Source organism: Clytia hemisphaerica, unplaced genomic scaffold (assembly GCF_902728285.1).
Source record: "Clytia hemisphaerica strain Z4C2 unplaced genomic scaffold, Clytia hemisphaerica genome assembly, whole genome shotgun sequence".
Classification (NCBI taxonomy): Eukaryota; Metazoa; Cnidaria; class Hydrozoa; order Leptothecata; family Clytiidae; genus Clytia; species Clytia hemisphaerica.
The window spans coordinates 272,560-288,513 of record NW_027103740.1 but is presented as its reverse complement, the minus strand read 5'-3'; the positions used below and the strand labels follow the sequence as shown (position 1 = coordinate 288,513).

Sequence of the window (15,954 nt, the reverse complement as noted above, 5' to 3'; positions counted from 1 at the left end):
AAACTTTCTACTCATAAAGTAGTCATGTCATTAACATTGGAATTTTGTGTACTGATAAAGAGAAAAAGTGTAGATACGACATACTGTCTATGTGGTTGTGAGAGAAAGTACTAAAATTTGATTGAATGCCATAAAACGACCCGCGGCGAGATTTGTTTTCCAATCAGGCGTTTGTACACTCTGACTATCGATATGATTGCATCGATTTTGTTAGCAATACCTGTTTTAGTATTGTTATGGATGTTTATCACTTATGCTGTGCATTTGATCAGTCTGAGGAAATATCCGAAAGGACCATTTCCTTTACCTCTGCTTGGAAATATTCTCTCGTTAAGTGAAAGACCTTATTTGGATTTTATTGAGCTTGCTAAAGTGTATGGTGATGTCTTTAGTATAAGTTTTGGTAAGTCGGTAACAATTACCTTTTAAATGAATTCATTTTTGTGTGGACTTATTTCTCGCAGATCAAAGATTTAAATTTTTGCTTGGACAAAATTTCGCGAATCAGCCTCTGTTGCTAATCACAATTCAATTTTGACTCCAAAGGTTGCGTGATTACATAGTTTTAGCGACAGGATACGAGGATAATCTTATAGTCTTTTGGCTTAAAACTCGTGGCTTGGCTTAAAAATTAGCTCACTTGAACACTTGAACACTGTGTGTGATTTTTTTTGTAGGTATGGAACGTGCAGTCATTCTAAATTCATATGACGTCATCAAAGAGGCTTTAATGACCAGAGGTACTGACTTTGCGGGTAGACCCACAACTGACATACCAAACAAAATAATCAGTAGAAATTTCACAAATATCGCTCACCGGGATTATTCAAAAACATGGGCGTTTTTGAGAAAAGTTGCGTATAAAAGTTTACATGTCTATGGATCAGGAATGAAGAGGCTTGAAGATTTGATCACAGAAGAAGTGGACAAAATGTGTTCGGTGTTGTCACGTGATGTTGGGAAACCAGTCTTGATCGACTATTATATCGGTAAGTATATATAATTTTTGTATTTCATATTTTTTCTTTTATAACAACAATCTTATAGGAACAATGAGGCTCAAAATTGTCAAAAAATAAGAATAATTTAATAACAATCTCAAACCTGGAATTGCTCAATTTCAAGTAATCTAGGGATCATAGTAGTGAAAAATGGATTTAAATCCTAAAATACTTTAATTTCACCCTAGATAAGAAGGAATCACGAAAATTTTTACCTAGATTTTAGTATCGACCCCCCCCTCTGTTTGAAGTGGTCATTTAATATATAATCTCTCTTTCGATGATATTGGAAATACGTTTCGTGATTTTCTCTTCATAGTATCTTACTATACTAAATGAGTTTATGAAAAATGTCTGTAACGCTAGCCCAGTAACATATTAAGGTTTCTAAAATTTGAACGCCGCGGCTGGAAAACCTATCCACCTTCGATACAAAAAGTCTCGCGCTAAGTTTGACAAGCGTAGAAAACTCGGATTAGAGAAGACTAGCCGTCACCCGGCGTCGCACCCGCCGAGGAGTAGATAAGCACTCACTCTACGCAACGGCAAAGATGGCGGACGCAAAACCGTCAATCTGTAACTTACGGTACTGATTTTCCAGAAATTTTAACTCTTTGCTTAGTGAACAGTGCTTAAAAGCAGAAGAAAGTTTACACCAAAGATGGAAGAATTGATGCGGAAACTTTTTCCTGAAAATTACAGTTCAACCGGTGCTGTACAATCAGAATCTTTGGTGGCGAATGTACCCGTTCCTGACCTAGCTACCGTGCCCGTGTACCGTGACTCTCAACCTCCGAAAGAACCCACCTAAAGAACCACCGAAAAACGAAAGAACTTCAATACGAATGTAAATGGGGTTGCAAAAGGTCATTTTCAAAGCCATCGGGAAGGTCAAATCACGAAAGAAAATGTCCGCTTAAAAGTCACACTAAAGAATTCGAAGATCCTGTATCGAAAAAACTGTCAACCTTAAAGTGACATCACTTAGCCTAAATAAAGAATCGTCGTCAGAAACCGATAAATCCGAAAGATTTCCAGCCAAAAGTATGGGGCAATCACACAGTGAATGACATCGATCAGATCCTTTCTGCCGCGTTCAATGAAACCAGTCAATGGCGGAAGAATATCTTCAACGTCCCAAGTGGTGCAGTCGGTAAAAGCTTTGTTGAGGAAATCACTCGCTTGATAAATTTATGGAACAATCTGTCACCTTTGTCGAATGTCGCCTTGAAAGCCCTGTCCGTGTTACCATCGCTCCTTTTACAGAAACCATCAAAGACATCGAAATCGAGAGAACATACGAAAACATCTACAGCGACGTCTGGATCTTTGGAGAGAAGGCGATTTTGACTCGTTGATCCGCGAAAGCCGAATGCTACAATCAAAATTTTCAAAGTCTGCTGCTGATCGAGTTACATCAATATCGAAACGATTTAGTGATTTGATGTTTCAAGGCAAAGTAAACGCAGCAATCAAACTCTTATCTAACTCAACGAATTCACACGGAATTGTACCAATCAACGATACCACGTTGCAAAATTCTTCAGCAAAAGCATCCTAGAGGTCAACCAAAGATTGACGAGCTGATTGTTCAGGGACCATTCAACAAAATCGACCCCACGCTTTTTGAAGCCATCGATGAAGAACTCATAAAAAGTATGGCAGCTAAAACAAAAGGTTCTTCCGGCCCCTCCAAGATCGATGCACAAATGTGGCAACGTATCCTTTTGTCAAAAAACTTCGGTGATCGTTCTAGTGATTTATGCAAGGCGATTGCAAGGATGACGAGAATCATGTGCACTGAACAATGCAACAAAGAATCCGGTAGGGACATGGAGGCGTTCTTATCGTGCACCCTGATACCTTTGGATAAGAACCCCGGCATTCGACCGATCGGCATCGGGGAAGTTCTTAGACGCATCGTTGGAAAGACTGTTACAACATTCCTGAGGAATGAAATACAAGAAGCAGCTGGCAATCTCCAACTGTGCGCTGGTCAGCTGGGTGGATGTGAGGCTGCAGTGCACGCGATGGCAGACATCTACAACGACGAGAACACAGACGGGTGTTCTACTGGTCGACGCTTCAAATGCATTTAACAGCATAAATCGTGAAGTTATGATGCACAACATTAACATCCTTTGTCCAACCTTGGCGATGTTTGCTACCAACTGCTATTCGAACCACGTCCGTCTGTTTGCGATTGGAGGAGCAGAGCTGTCGTCTTCTGAAGGTACAACACAAGGAGATCCGATCGCTATGGCTCTCTACGGCATATGTTTGCTTCCCTTGACCGACACCCTCCGAAACGTACCAGATACCAAACAAGTCGCGTACGCTGACGACATCACTGGTGCTGGTAAAACTTGTTGCACTACGCAAGTGTGGGGGATGACCTAACGCAACTCGGTCCAACTATCGGCTACTACCCAGAACCTTCTAAGTCATGGTTGATAGTAAAACCCGAAATGTATCAAACGGCACTCGACACATTCGAAGGTACGTCTATAAAGATCACAGCAAAGGGGCATAAACATCTCGGTGCTTCTGTTGGGGAAAAAAGCTACAAGAAGGAATTCGTTTCAAATAAAGTCGAAACCTGGGTTAAAGAAATCAAAACTTTGTCAGACATTGCAATAACTCAACCCCAAGCTGCGTATGTCGCCTTCGTTATTGGCTACCGGCAAAAATTCAACTATATCATCCGAACTCTAGACGATATATCAGAATTGCTTCGACCCATCGAAAATGTCATCCGTTTTTCACCTCATACCAGCCATATGTGATGGCAGACAGTGCTCCGATATTGAAAGGAAGATCCTCTCGTTTCCGATCAAGATGGGAGGCCTTGGAATCATCAACATCGAGGATGAGGCTAAATTTCAAAACGAAACAAGTCGTTTGGCAACTAAAGTGCTAGTCGAGCGCATCATAACACAATCAAATGAATCAATTGATCCAAGTCAATCGAAAAAGATGTTGAAATCACTAGCCGCTAAACGAATTGGAGAACAAAAACGATCACTCGATCAAATCGTTCAACAACTCCCATCAATCAACCAAAAAGCTTTGGAAATCGCTTCATCTCAAGGTGCTTCCTCGTGGCTGACCACTCTTCCACTGAAAGAAGAGAATTTTGTATTGAATAAACGTGAATTCGCTGACGCACTCCACATGAGGTATGGCTGGGAAATGAAGCGACTGCCCATCAAATGTGCCTGCTCAGCCAACTTCACAATCGACCATGCGCTATCTTGCCATCTTGGCGGCTACGTTATCCATCGACATAACAACGTTCGCGATACTCTGGCAACCCATGATGAATGAAGTCTGTCACGACGTGTCGATCGAGCCCCAGCTTATGGATTTGTCTCGTGAACAGGTCGATTTACCACGCTCATCTGTTACTGGGAATGAAGCTAGGGCGGATGTTAGTGCTAATGGATTTTGGCAGCGGTATCAAAGAGCATTTTTTGACGTGAAGGTTTGCAACCTTTTAGCTCCGAGCTATCGCATAAAATCTATTGGCACTACATTCACTTCCCTTGAAAGCAAAAGAAGAGAGCATATAACGAACGGATTCTTCAAGTTGAGAAAGGGACTTTCACCCCATTAGTATTTGGTGCTACAGGTGGTGTAGCCCGAGAATGCTCAATTTTTATGAGCAGGTTAGCTGATAAAATCTCGGCAAAACAAAAATGCTCGAAAAGTGAGGTTGTGAATGGCATACGACGCAAAATTTCCTTCGTTTTGATCCGATCAGTGGTTGCTTGCCTGAGAGGTGAACGATCGAGTCGTTCGTTTACCCCAGAACAAGCGGCACTGAAGGACTCCAAACTGACGGAAATTTTGACGTCCTTGCATGTTTGAGTGTTGTGGGTTAGACGATTACCATAGGCTACTTTTTCGAGGGTTTCTTTTCAGTTTTTCATCATTTTGGTCTTTTCAGGTGTTTCATTGTTCTCTTTTTTTACAATTTATACAAAAGTATGTTTGTTAATATATTTGACTCATGTTTTATGTAAATAATTTTGATGACAAAGAAAAAAAAAAAAAAAAAAAAGTACTGCGACGTCTTAAAGTTACAAATAAAAAGGTGTGGCATTTTTGTTGCACGATTTCGAATTATTTTATATCAACACACGCAACAAAATCCAATATTGTTGTTTGATGATTAAACTTCGTCTAACATTATTTAAAAAGGTTTCAATGTTGGTTGCATTGCATATGCGCCGGTCTTAAGCTGTCCTCATGTGAAGCCAACAAACGGGAAAACCTTCAGTGCTCAACCGCAAAGCGCGAGTCTCTCCTTCACAACTAAGGTTTTTTCTTTCCTAGAAGCAACCCTCTCACCACCTCAGACACCTTTGGGCGTCTGCAACGACGGGTACCCTCCATAATTTTGACAGGGTCACTATGGCATTTCATTGAACACAAACTTCCGTTATCTTAAAAAGACATATAATCGAGGCTTACAGACACAAAATTTTGACTAATGTACAAAGTTTAGAAGTATAATTTTTATTATTGTATTCGGCATTTTAAGCCAAAACGATGTCAGGAATTAACCCACATTATCGTATTTTAAAGGCTTTTGATGTGCAAGCAAAACCGTTAACCGGCGTTTGCGACGACGGGAACCGTCTAGTACAACACTAATTGGATTTAATACGGACGTCCATTATTGAATAGCGCACCGCTGTTTAATTTTTGACATAATCATTACTCTCGATGTGTTTGTACGAGTTCCAATCCCATCAACCTTTGCGTTAATCTCTTTTGCATGTTAATTGCATCGTTTGACAAAAGATATATAACAGTTTGCACGTATCTTTAATTGAGCCGCGTTGAATTGTGGGATTGCAACTCGTACAAATGTCAAAAGAGTGAAAAGTAATAATTATGACGTATGCATTGCGGAGCGCTATTTCACAAAAATAAACGTGTTTTGTGGTTCTCAAATTTTTGTTGACGTCAGCAATTACGTCTTTTTAAAACAACCTTCCGTAATAACTTTATTGGCTTCATTTTCATAAATAGGTTGTAATGTTCTTCTGAACGGGCATTGAAAATGCTTTCCAAATGTATGTAAATGTTCTGGTCTGTGAAATACACAAACCAATTTTTTGGGTCTGAGATTTAAATCCATTTAAGACCCCTACTCTCGGGTACCTAATAGCCGCCCCCCCCCCCGCTAATTAATTTTTCGAAAATTTTCCACCCAGGACATTCTTATTCCAACCCCCCGCTTATTAATTTTTGGGAAAATGTTCTTGAAAGTTCCCTCTTTTGTCCTAATTCAGCTGTATTAGCCTCCTTTTCAAAAATTTTCCACCCAGGACATTTTTATTCCAACCCCCCCGCTTATTAAGTTTTGAGATTTTTTCCAACCCCCCCGCTTATTCCAACCCCCCCGGCTATTAGGTACCTGAGAGTAAACTACAATTGTGCAAAGTTTCATACTTTTACATAGGCTACGTCGTATCTTCCTTCGTTTAGAGCGTAAAACTCTTACTCTTCGGGATATGCGCACTGCTTTTGTTTTGAATATTGAACTTCTCCGGATACATTGCATGCGCACTGAGGTTTTAATGAAACAATAGAGTTTCAAAACCGAAGCCAACCAGCTGTGTTTTAAACATTTTTTTATTTTAAATCTCTAAACTAACTTAAAGAAACTGATTTTCCGAGAATCTATTTTTAGCGAATTTGGCGAATTTCGACAATAATTTGAAAAATTAGTTTTCGCCAAGTGTTCGGCAAACCTTCAAACTGTCTAGAGCTTTCATTTTTGGGCCAGGAGGAAAAATTTATCCTGCAAATCACCAAAATTAGTTATCATTAAAATAAATTTCTTTAAAGTAATATTCATATTTTTCCTATCTTTACAGAAAATTCTTTGATCAACACGATGTGTCATATGTGCTACAGCAAAACGTATGATTTTGATGACCCAGAGTTCGTCCATATAATGGGCTACATCAAAATGTCCAATGAAGGTCTAACACCTAACCAAGCCATATCGATTTTTCCTTGGCTACAATATTTCCCTGACACCGAAGCACTGAAGAAATTGAAACTTGCTGTAAAACAAGACACAGAATTCACACGTAAAATGTTTGATGAACATATCGCAACATTTGATCCTGAGAATATCAGAGATTTTACTGATAATCTACTTCATTTTTCACAAAACAAGGAATTATGGAAAGATGCTGGTTTCGAGACAATCACTCGAGAAGAAATTGAACCTGTGGTAAGTTCACTATTGTTTGCAGGCGTGGAAACCCAAGCTGCTCTTTTACGTTGGCTTTTCCTCTATATGATGCATTTCCCAGAATATCAAACAAAAATCTATGAGGAAGTTGGATCGAATGTTGGACTGAAGCGTCGAATATCTCCCGAAGATAAAGATGTCTGTCCAATAACTAATGCAATATTACTTGAAACTCATCGCATGGCATCTGTAGGCGCTCTTAGTCTCCCTCACAAAACGACCGTTGATACTTCAGCCGGGGGTCTTGCTATTCCGAAGGATACAATGGTCTTTGTCAACCTCTACAGCATACATTATGATCCTACACACTGGGATGAACCAGAGAAATTCAAACCAGAGCGTTGGTTGAATGTTGATGGAAGTTTGAAGAAAGAGAAGCCAACACACTATCTTCCTTTCTCAGCTGGAACGCGGGTATGTATTGCAGAAAGAATGGCCAAAATGCAACTATTCATCATCACTACTAACTTCTTTCGTAATTTTGAAGTTTCAAACGCTCCAGGAGAAGAATTACCAGGTCTAAAAGACGGCATCTATTGGTCAACCTTGAATCCACCTCGTCGTAAAATTGTTGTGACGAAACGAAAACATAACTGAGAAAGGAGGACATGGGATGAACGTATAGACAATGTTACTGATAGCTGATAAAATATTTACTTGATTATTTTTTTAGTTAGTCAGTTATAATTAGTTCTTTTGTTGTCGGTTTTTATCTTTTACGAATATAGAATTCATTCTTTTGATATTTCAAATTGTGGTTTCGAGTCATCCTCGCTCTAGAATTGATGCTTGATTTTTTTCTTGTTTTTTTTCTATTAATTTTTTTTTTGTATTTATTTTGTATTTTTTTATATATTTTTAATTTTTTTTAATTTTCTCATTATTATTTTTTTTATTATTTACTTTTTCTTTTTTTTAAATATTATTTTATTATATTTTCTATTTTTTTCTATTTTAATTTTTTTTGGGTTGTCGATTTTTATTTCTATTTACCTTATTGTATGCTAGGGAAGATAATTGCTGGTGACCCTGTTTTCTTCTTGGTGCATAAGTCCAGTAAAGGGTCGAAACTGAGCTACTTATGTACCCTGACAATATTGTCATCGAATTCTTCATTTAACTCTACCCTTCGAACCTACTTTAGAGCACTTACAAATCGATTGTGGTTTCAAAGCTTCCTGGGGAATTTCCCTTTTTTTCTCAATTATTATGACCTTTGATTGTAGGCTTTTAAATAGTGGTAGTATTCGAGTATTTGTTTTGAACTATTTCCATCAATGATCTTTACCATTGATTTTGTCGTATATTTTTTTTTGGTTTCAGTAGTTTTGGGTTCAGTTGTTAAACTTTTTTTTGGAAAGATCCATCTTTTGGTCTTCATCAACAATCCTGTATCATTTTCTTCATAATTATTAGGACAATCCCAATTGTTAAAGCTGTAAGTAAAGCTAACGCTTGTTAGTGTGAGTTGAATGAAACGATTAATCTATAGTCATTTAGATTTAGTGAAGATGTGTCAAAAAAACCTATGGCTCCGTTTAACTAAAGTGTCGTTCGTTATTTAACCCTAACTGATCCTTTTTCGACTCGATCGGTATTTACACCCGAGGTGTCTTTTTTAGACATTTCCAAGCTTTTGAGCGAGTTTAGCACAAATGTCTTCTTTTCAAGCTTAAGTTGTATGGGCATTCTGGCTCTCTACATCTTTTGATCCAAAACTTTCTATTTGAAAGGTTACAAACCGTACATCCTGTGCCCAAGTTCAGGAGTTGCCATAAAGCCATTATGGTAACAACCGGGAGGGCACATTGCTATACATTGTATTTGAAAGGTTACAAAGTAGTTCTTGATGGTCAACCCTCTCAATGGACCCCAATTTCAGCAGGTGTCCCTCAAGATTCTACTCTGGGACCCCTCTTATATCAACGATCTCCCAAAAGATATAATTTCCTTGATCAAGAAATTTGCTGATAACTCTTCTGAATTTTCCCTGATTCTTGATCAAACTCGCTGTCTCAAGAACTGAACAGTGACTTGCAGAAAATGAATGAGAAGGCTGATCAATGGAGGATGTTCTATAATCCTGATCCTTCTAAACAAGTAGTTGAAGTCTACTTTACAAGGAGGTTCAGACGCTTAAGTCGCAGGCTAATACTCTTCTATACGATAACTAAAGGGTTTGCACCTTCTTATCTCTCAAATATCCCTCCTCCCCAGAGGACGGGAGGAGGTTGGTGAAGAATGATGAGGATGCTAGTGGAAGACGTAAGATTAGACCTCCTGTTGAAGCACCCTTTTGTCGAACGATATCGTGCTTCCTTTTTGCATCAACGAGTGGAATAACCTGGACAAGAACATACGAAATCTTCCTTCTATTTTCAAAACCGCGATACTCAGATTCTTAAAAACCAATGCCAATTCGGTTTTCAGACTTACTGACAATAGAGGTGTGGTTTTTCTTAACCGTTTAAGGGTCGACTTCAGTCATCTTCGGGAACACGAATTCAGACACAATTTCGCAGACACAGTTGATCCCTTTTACAACTGTCGAAATAACTCTATCGAAACTACACAGCATTTCTTATTTCCTGACGCATTGCTCTGATTTCTCCAATGATACGATAGACATGCAATATTTGACAAACTTCTTCAACTTGACAGATCCTTGCTACCATTAAACCCAAGAAGACTTTCGAGAATACTTCTCTTTGAGGATTCTAATTCTAGTAACAGTCGGTCGATTCGAGGGTCCGATGTTTTGATTGATCACAGTGCTCATTTATTTATTTTTTTTATGTTAGATTTCCTTTGCCCTTCTATTGTATTTTTTCGCTTTTGTTTTTATAGGGTTCCTCTCTCATGCGGGAGGGCTTGGAATACCTTTTACTGTTTGTATTCTATGTTCGTGGCATTACTTATAAATTAAATTAAACTTTGATTAAAATCAAAATTAAATTAAATCAACTAGACAACATTAACACAATATCGAATTAGAGAATATCAGTCAAAACAGTTGATTGGGTCAATGAATTTTTCTCTGTGAAAATTAACCCTTTAAGTGCCACGATCTTTTTTTTTTTTCGTTAGTTCAAACTTTAAAGGCTTATATCTCTGGATCTAGAAGGAGTTATAAGCTTGTTCGTTGGATAGCTTAGAGTCTCTTCTTTCTTCGTCCGATTTAGGAAGGGCGGGGTGGGCAGCGACTAGGGGGGTGTAAGGGAAATTAAAGCTGCGCGGACCTGTCTGAATGTTAGAAAGGTGCCCAGTAGTAAAACTTGTAGTAAAACAAACTAATTCGCTGGAAGACAGAATCAAGTAAAGCAGGGCCTAATTTGGAGGTTCTTGGACCAAAAATAGTCAAAAACGGTCAAGATCTTAAAAAAGTGGATTTTTGCTTTTTTTGACTTTTTAGCTTAAAATCTTGCTGAAAAGACTCACTTTTGATTTATGTTTTTTGCTTGGCCATGAACCCCAATCCAATTCCTACGAGTTAGACCAAAAGTGACAATTTCTAACTCAAACTAGGCATTACAGGAGGGCTTCGCCCTCCTACATAGCCCATGACCAATAAACTCGTCACTTAAAGGGTTAAAGAAGAATTGTAAACTTGGCAATCGTCGATTGTGTTCTTATGATCTGACACGTCAAACCTCAAAATTATCAATTACCGTATTACTTTGAATAAACACCCCCTTCTTTTAAACGCCCCTCCTAAAACCCAAATACAATAACCACCTGCCCTTTCTTTTTAAGTAGTTTATTCTGATTTATGTCTTTAGAGAACAAAGTACACACTTGTTTTTATAAAAATAATGTTTTTTTCATTTCATCATGGATAATCTTCAGCGAGAATCATCCTAAAATATTCTTACGGTATTCTTAGGTTCAGTTGTTAAATTCCATGATAGCGATATTCTTTCTTACTATATTCTAAATTTTTTGGCCAATTTCATCATAATTATTCTTATAAAATATATTCTTATAAAATAAGCATGCAGTTGATAAAAATATTCTACCTCATTACACGAATATTAGTAATTTACTAGACAAGTCGGCGACAAGTTTTCAACGGTCTTGAAATTAACCATGAAGATGAATTAACACGCAAAAAATTAACACGAATTTTATTTTATAAATGTAAGAGAGGCCCCCCAGCAGTTGGCGTGATGGCGTGAAATTTTGAAAAAAACGGCGTGATGATGAAGTGCCGGCGTGATCGTGAATTCGATTTTAGGCAAGATGGCGGGAAATTTTCAGTTCAGCGTGATCGTGAAAATTATATTTATTACTCGAATCGCAATTCTAGAGGGTTTAAATCTCAAATTTTTCTTGGTTGGCCCCAACTATGGCGATGGCGGGGCCTCTTGTCCTATATATCTCATTTAAAACATAAAAGAAACGGTGCAAACAGTTTTATTTATCTGCTTCCAATTGTCTTTAGCAGTTGCTATTACAACAGATTTTTAATTTGTAAATACAATTGGTGATAAGAGGATTTTGAGAAACAAACGAAACATAACAAGTATCCCTTAGGGTGTGAAGTCTCCGTGACAATAGTAGAGAAAAGGGAGAGAAATTAAATTGAGTTTTTCTTTTCTTGTTTTTTGTCAGACAGACAGACAGACAGACAGACAGACAGACAGACAGACAGACAGACAGACAGACAGACAGACAGACAGACAGACAGACAGACAGACAGACAGACAGACAGACAGACAGACAGACAGACAGACAGACAGACAGACAGAGACAGACAGACAGACAGACAGACAGACAGACAGACAGACAGAGACAGACGACAGAGACAGACAGACAGACAGACAGACAGACAGACAGACAGACAGACAGACAGACAGACAGACAGACAGACAGACAGACAGGACAGACAGACAGACAGACAGACAGACAGACAGACAGACAGACAGACAGACAGACAGACAGACAGACAGACAGACAGACAATTAGACAATAGACAATAGATAATTAGAATCGATTAAAATAAATTTGGAGTGAACTTATTAATGACTTAGTTATTACTGTTACACGCTTGGAAGTTGGGGAAAATTTCTTTTGAAGGGAACTCGTTTCACTGAATATCATCAAGCTCGACTGAATAATTTTCGATATCCGATTTTTCTTGTCGAATATCTGCTTAATATCTTTCATTTGAGCCATATTTGAGCTTCTAATTTTCACTTATATTTTCAAGCCCAAGCAAAAGTGATGACCTTATTGATCATTTTAAAAAGTAAGTTTGCTTTTAACAACTCTGTGCACACGAAGGATGTCTTCAGAACATAGTGGCATAGTGTAAGTACGCACATGAAAAACTATCTTTTGCCAGTCGAAAACAGCGGAAGGGTGTCAGAAAAGCACCAGGAAAGTTTTTCCAACAGTGAGAAAATCTTGAAGGGAATTTCATATTTATAAAAACATTTGATTCCGCTGCTAAAGGTAACAGACGTTAAACTGCGTAAAAAGGTGGTTTCACATATTTATGCGATAATTTATCCGACATCTACACTGTTTAAAACTTGTCTGAGCAAGGTCTGAGAGACGGTGGGTTTAAAGCAGAGGGAGGTTGTAACAAACCAGTTTTAAACAGTGTAGATGTCGGATAAATTATCGCATAAATATGTGAAACTTAAAGATGACTTTGAATTTCATTTATTGTTATCAAAATTTTACAAAAGATATACTTTAAGGCCCTTTAAGATAAGATACACGTTTTTTTTTATAAGAACAAACTATATAAGAGCATAAGGCTTCGCGGCCCAAAAATTTAAGAACATTCTAAGAATATTCTAAGGCTTTGGAGACTTAAAAACATGCATTTTCTTAAGAAATTACATCAAAATGCTCAAAAAATGCTGAAAATAAGAACATTTTAAGAACATTTTTAGGCTTCAAATCCAAATAACTAAGAACATCCGAAGGCTTCGAAAATTTTTGACGTTCTTATAAAAAAAAACGTGTAAAGCTGCTAATGAAAGAGAAATTTGTTGAAAGATTACTACATGTTGGGGAGCCATGGTAAACAAATATTGGATTTTTATCATATATTCACTGTGTTATCTCTTCATAAACAAAATCCATTCTAATGTTTTTTTATCAAGATAAATAAAAACCATGGACAAACTTCCCTGGTAAATGTACTTAACAACCGTATATTAAAAGAAAAGGTTTAGTACAAACATAGATTAAACCTAGATTATTCATTGTGAAAAAATCCATATAGTGAAATTTTATTCAAAAAGGGAAGGAACGACGTTTACAAGCAAGAAAACGAAAGACGTGTAGAGGAGAAATCAAACTTTTTTCATTAAGATGGAATGCAAGACGCTCATTCTTTTGGTATTCGCAGCTGGCACTTTCGTTTTGTTGGGGGCTTCTGCAGGCGGTGATGATTGGTTTATAAATGCTACGGTCCGCAATGGTTTATGGAGGTATTGTGTAAAAGTTCTCGACGTTTGTGTTACCCGAGATTGGGATGATATTTCAACAAAACTGCACGCAATCCGTGCTTTCGCAGTCCTTTCCGTTCTTTTCGCCGGTTTTGGCGCCCTGGTTTCACTCGTCCGTCTATTTAAAGATATGGATGGCAAGTCTGTTTCCGCCCTCTTTTTGGGCGCTGGTATTTGTATGTTGATTGCTGTTTCAATCTACACCGACGATTCAAGAAAATTGGTTGAGTTTTTGGACAGTGCTAGTTATGGATGGTCATTTATTTTTGGATGGATTGGTACAATCTTCTCTTTCCTTGTAAGCGCTCTTGCAGTTTGTCTCAAATAAATGATGAACATTTTATACACACGCATAACATATTGATGCACACGAGTTTCAGCCTCAAACGACTGGTTTCTCCAGCAATATTTTGCGCAATAAACTAATGAGCTGACATTAAAGCTCGCTAAAACATTGTCCCTACTACTACTTCCCTCTACCTTTTTATAATAGGAGATTGTGTAAAATATATTCAATTAAAAATTATTTTAGTTAAGATTAAGAAATCACCTTTACTTAATCGTATTATACAATAATAAGTAGGGAATTTAATCAGGATAATATTTCAATTTACACCCTGTTTTTTCAATTCATCATGAATATTTATAACCATCTTGGGGAAAATCTTTTCTTAGGTTTGAAGTTTGAATTCAATCCCTGCCAAAATCTAGCATATACCTCAAGCAAAAATTTGGCATTTTTGTTGATCATTTTAGCATTGCTGGGTAATAATTGCAAATTCAATGGTAAAATTCTCTAAAAATAGCATTCTTAGGTTCAGTTGCCATATTTCATGGTGGTGGTATTCTTACATTATTCTTCATTTTTTGGGCTAATTTCATCATAAGTATTTTTATATCGTTTATTCTTATACAAAACATTTATATATTTACACGTATATCTTAATGTAAATCGTTATTCTAGTTCAGTTTGGAGAAAAAAATCCTTTATGTTTCTACTTTACGAATACCATAATCCTCACTCTCTTTAATGCATTTCCCGGGGGGTTTGAATTGAATATATTTCATGCCAACGATGTTTCTACTTTACGAATACCATACTACTCACTCTCTTTAATGCATTTCCCGAGGGCTTTGGTACTAGGTTTGCGAGATGACGGTTATCGACCCATATTCTGAAAGTTTCCATTCCCCTCTAACCCACTTACATTAAGAGTATCCACCTGACTGGGTTTCGCATTTTCAAGCACTCAGTGATCTATTATACTAGGCATGATAAGCATAAAGTAGATGCATGCAAAAGAGGGGGGACTAAGGCAAAATGGGTCCCGGGTATGTGCGAACCATAAGGGACCCTTGCAAGTCCCTCAAAGGGGTACACAATAGATTAAAAACATTTGAATCTCTGTAAGGGTTCCGAAATTATGAAAATAAAAAATTGTCTCTCTAAGGTCTTGTTAAATTCCTGAAATTGTTAAATTTGCACTAAAATTTGAAGATGTTTGGAGTGAAATTTTGAAGAAAGATTTTTATAAAAAGATAAAAGGGGGAGAAGAAGGAGGGGAGGCGGAAGAACAATCTTGTCAAGGCTTTGATTTCTTCACCAAAATATTCTCTTACAAATTTTGAAATAAACAAAGCAAAGGAAAATATTTTCTACGTACTACTCATACAAATCTGGTGTCGATAGGCTCCTAAATCTCAAATGTTTGAACACAAGCAAGAGTAGAAGTTTACATCTGTACTAAAAAAATTTAAAAACGATTCCCCAAAAGAAATATTAAAATTAAGTATTAAAATATTAATACTTAGTGCACACTTTGTTTCTAGTAATAAATTGTAGTTGAGTAAGTTGAGCGGGAAGTTGAGAGAGTTTGCATGCTACAAATAAAACATCACTCCACTAATTTCATTTTACAATACTCTAAATCCAGTGACTAAGCAATTTTGAAAATAAAAAAATCAGAAAAGAGGGTTCAGAATTAAAAAAAAAACAGTCTGGAGGACACATTGAAATATATTTGAATACCGTTACAATGTAATATCTACAATCATGGTTGAAATATATTGAGAATTCTGGTTATTTTAACGTTTTTCAATATTTAAAGTTCCTGCGAGAAAGTCGACTTTGGGCTATCTCTTTAATTTAATCGAATATTTCAATTTGGGAGGAGTTGGCAGGCTATATTCTATATTATTTTTGAACTTTTGG

The 15,954-nt window shown here is 37.2% G+C and overlaps 1 protein-coding gene across 1 annotated transcript; it reads left to right on the top strand.

Moving 5' to 3' along the window:
* The first annotated feature begins 183 nt into the window (after positions 1-183).
* Positions 184-8,023, top strand: LOC136805175 (steroid 17-alpha-hydroxylase/17,20 lyase-like). The gene is made up of 3 exons (XM_067061740.1): positions 184-403; positions 678-989; positions 6,893-8,023. The coding sequence occupies exons 1-3, from the start codon at positions 193-195 to the stop codon at positions 7,873-7,875; spliced, it is 1,506 nt and encodes a 501-aa protein (XP_066917841.1). The 5' UTR covers positions 184-192; the 3' UTR covers positions 7,876-8,023.
* The last annotated feature ends 7,931 nt before the right edge of the window (positions 8,024-15,954 follow it).

Bases quoted from the DNA above. Each gene is read 5' to 3' on its own strand.
- LOC136805175 (XM_067061740.1), top strand. From the start codon at position 193: ATGATTGCATCGATTTTGTTAGCAATACCTGTTTTAGTATTGTTATGG. The intron at 404-677 runs GTAAGTCGGTAA...TTTTTTTTGTAG, and splicing joins TGTCTTTAGTATAAGTTTTG to GTATGGAACGTGCAGTCATT. The intron at 990-6,892 runs GTAAGTATATAT...CTATCTTTACAG, and splicing joins CTTGATCGACTATTATATCG to AAAATTCTTTGATCAACACG.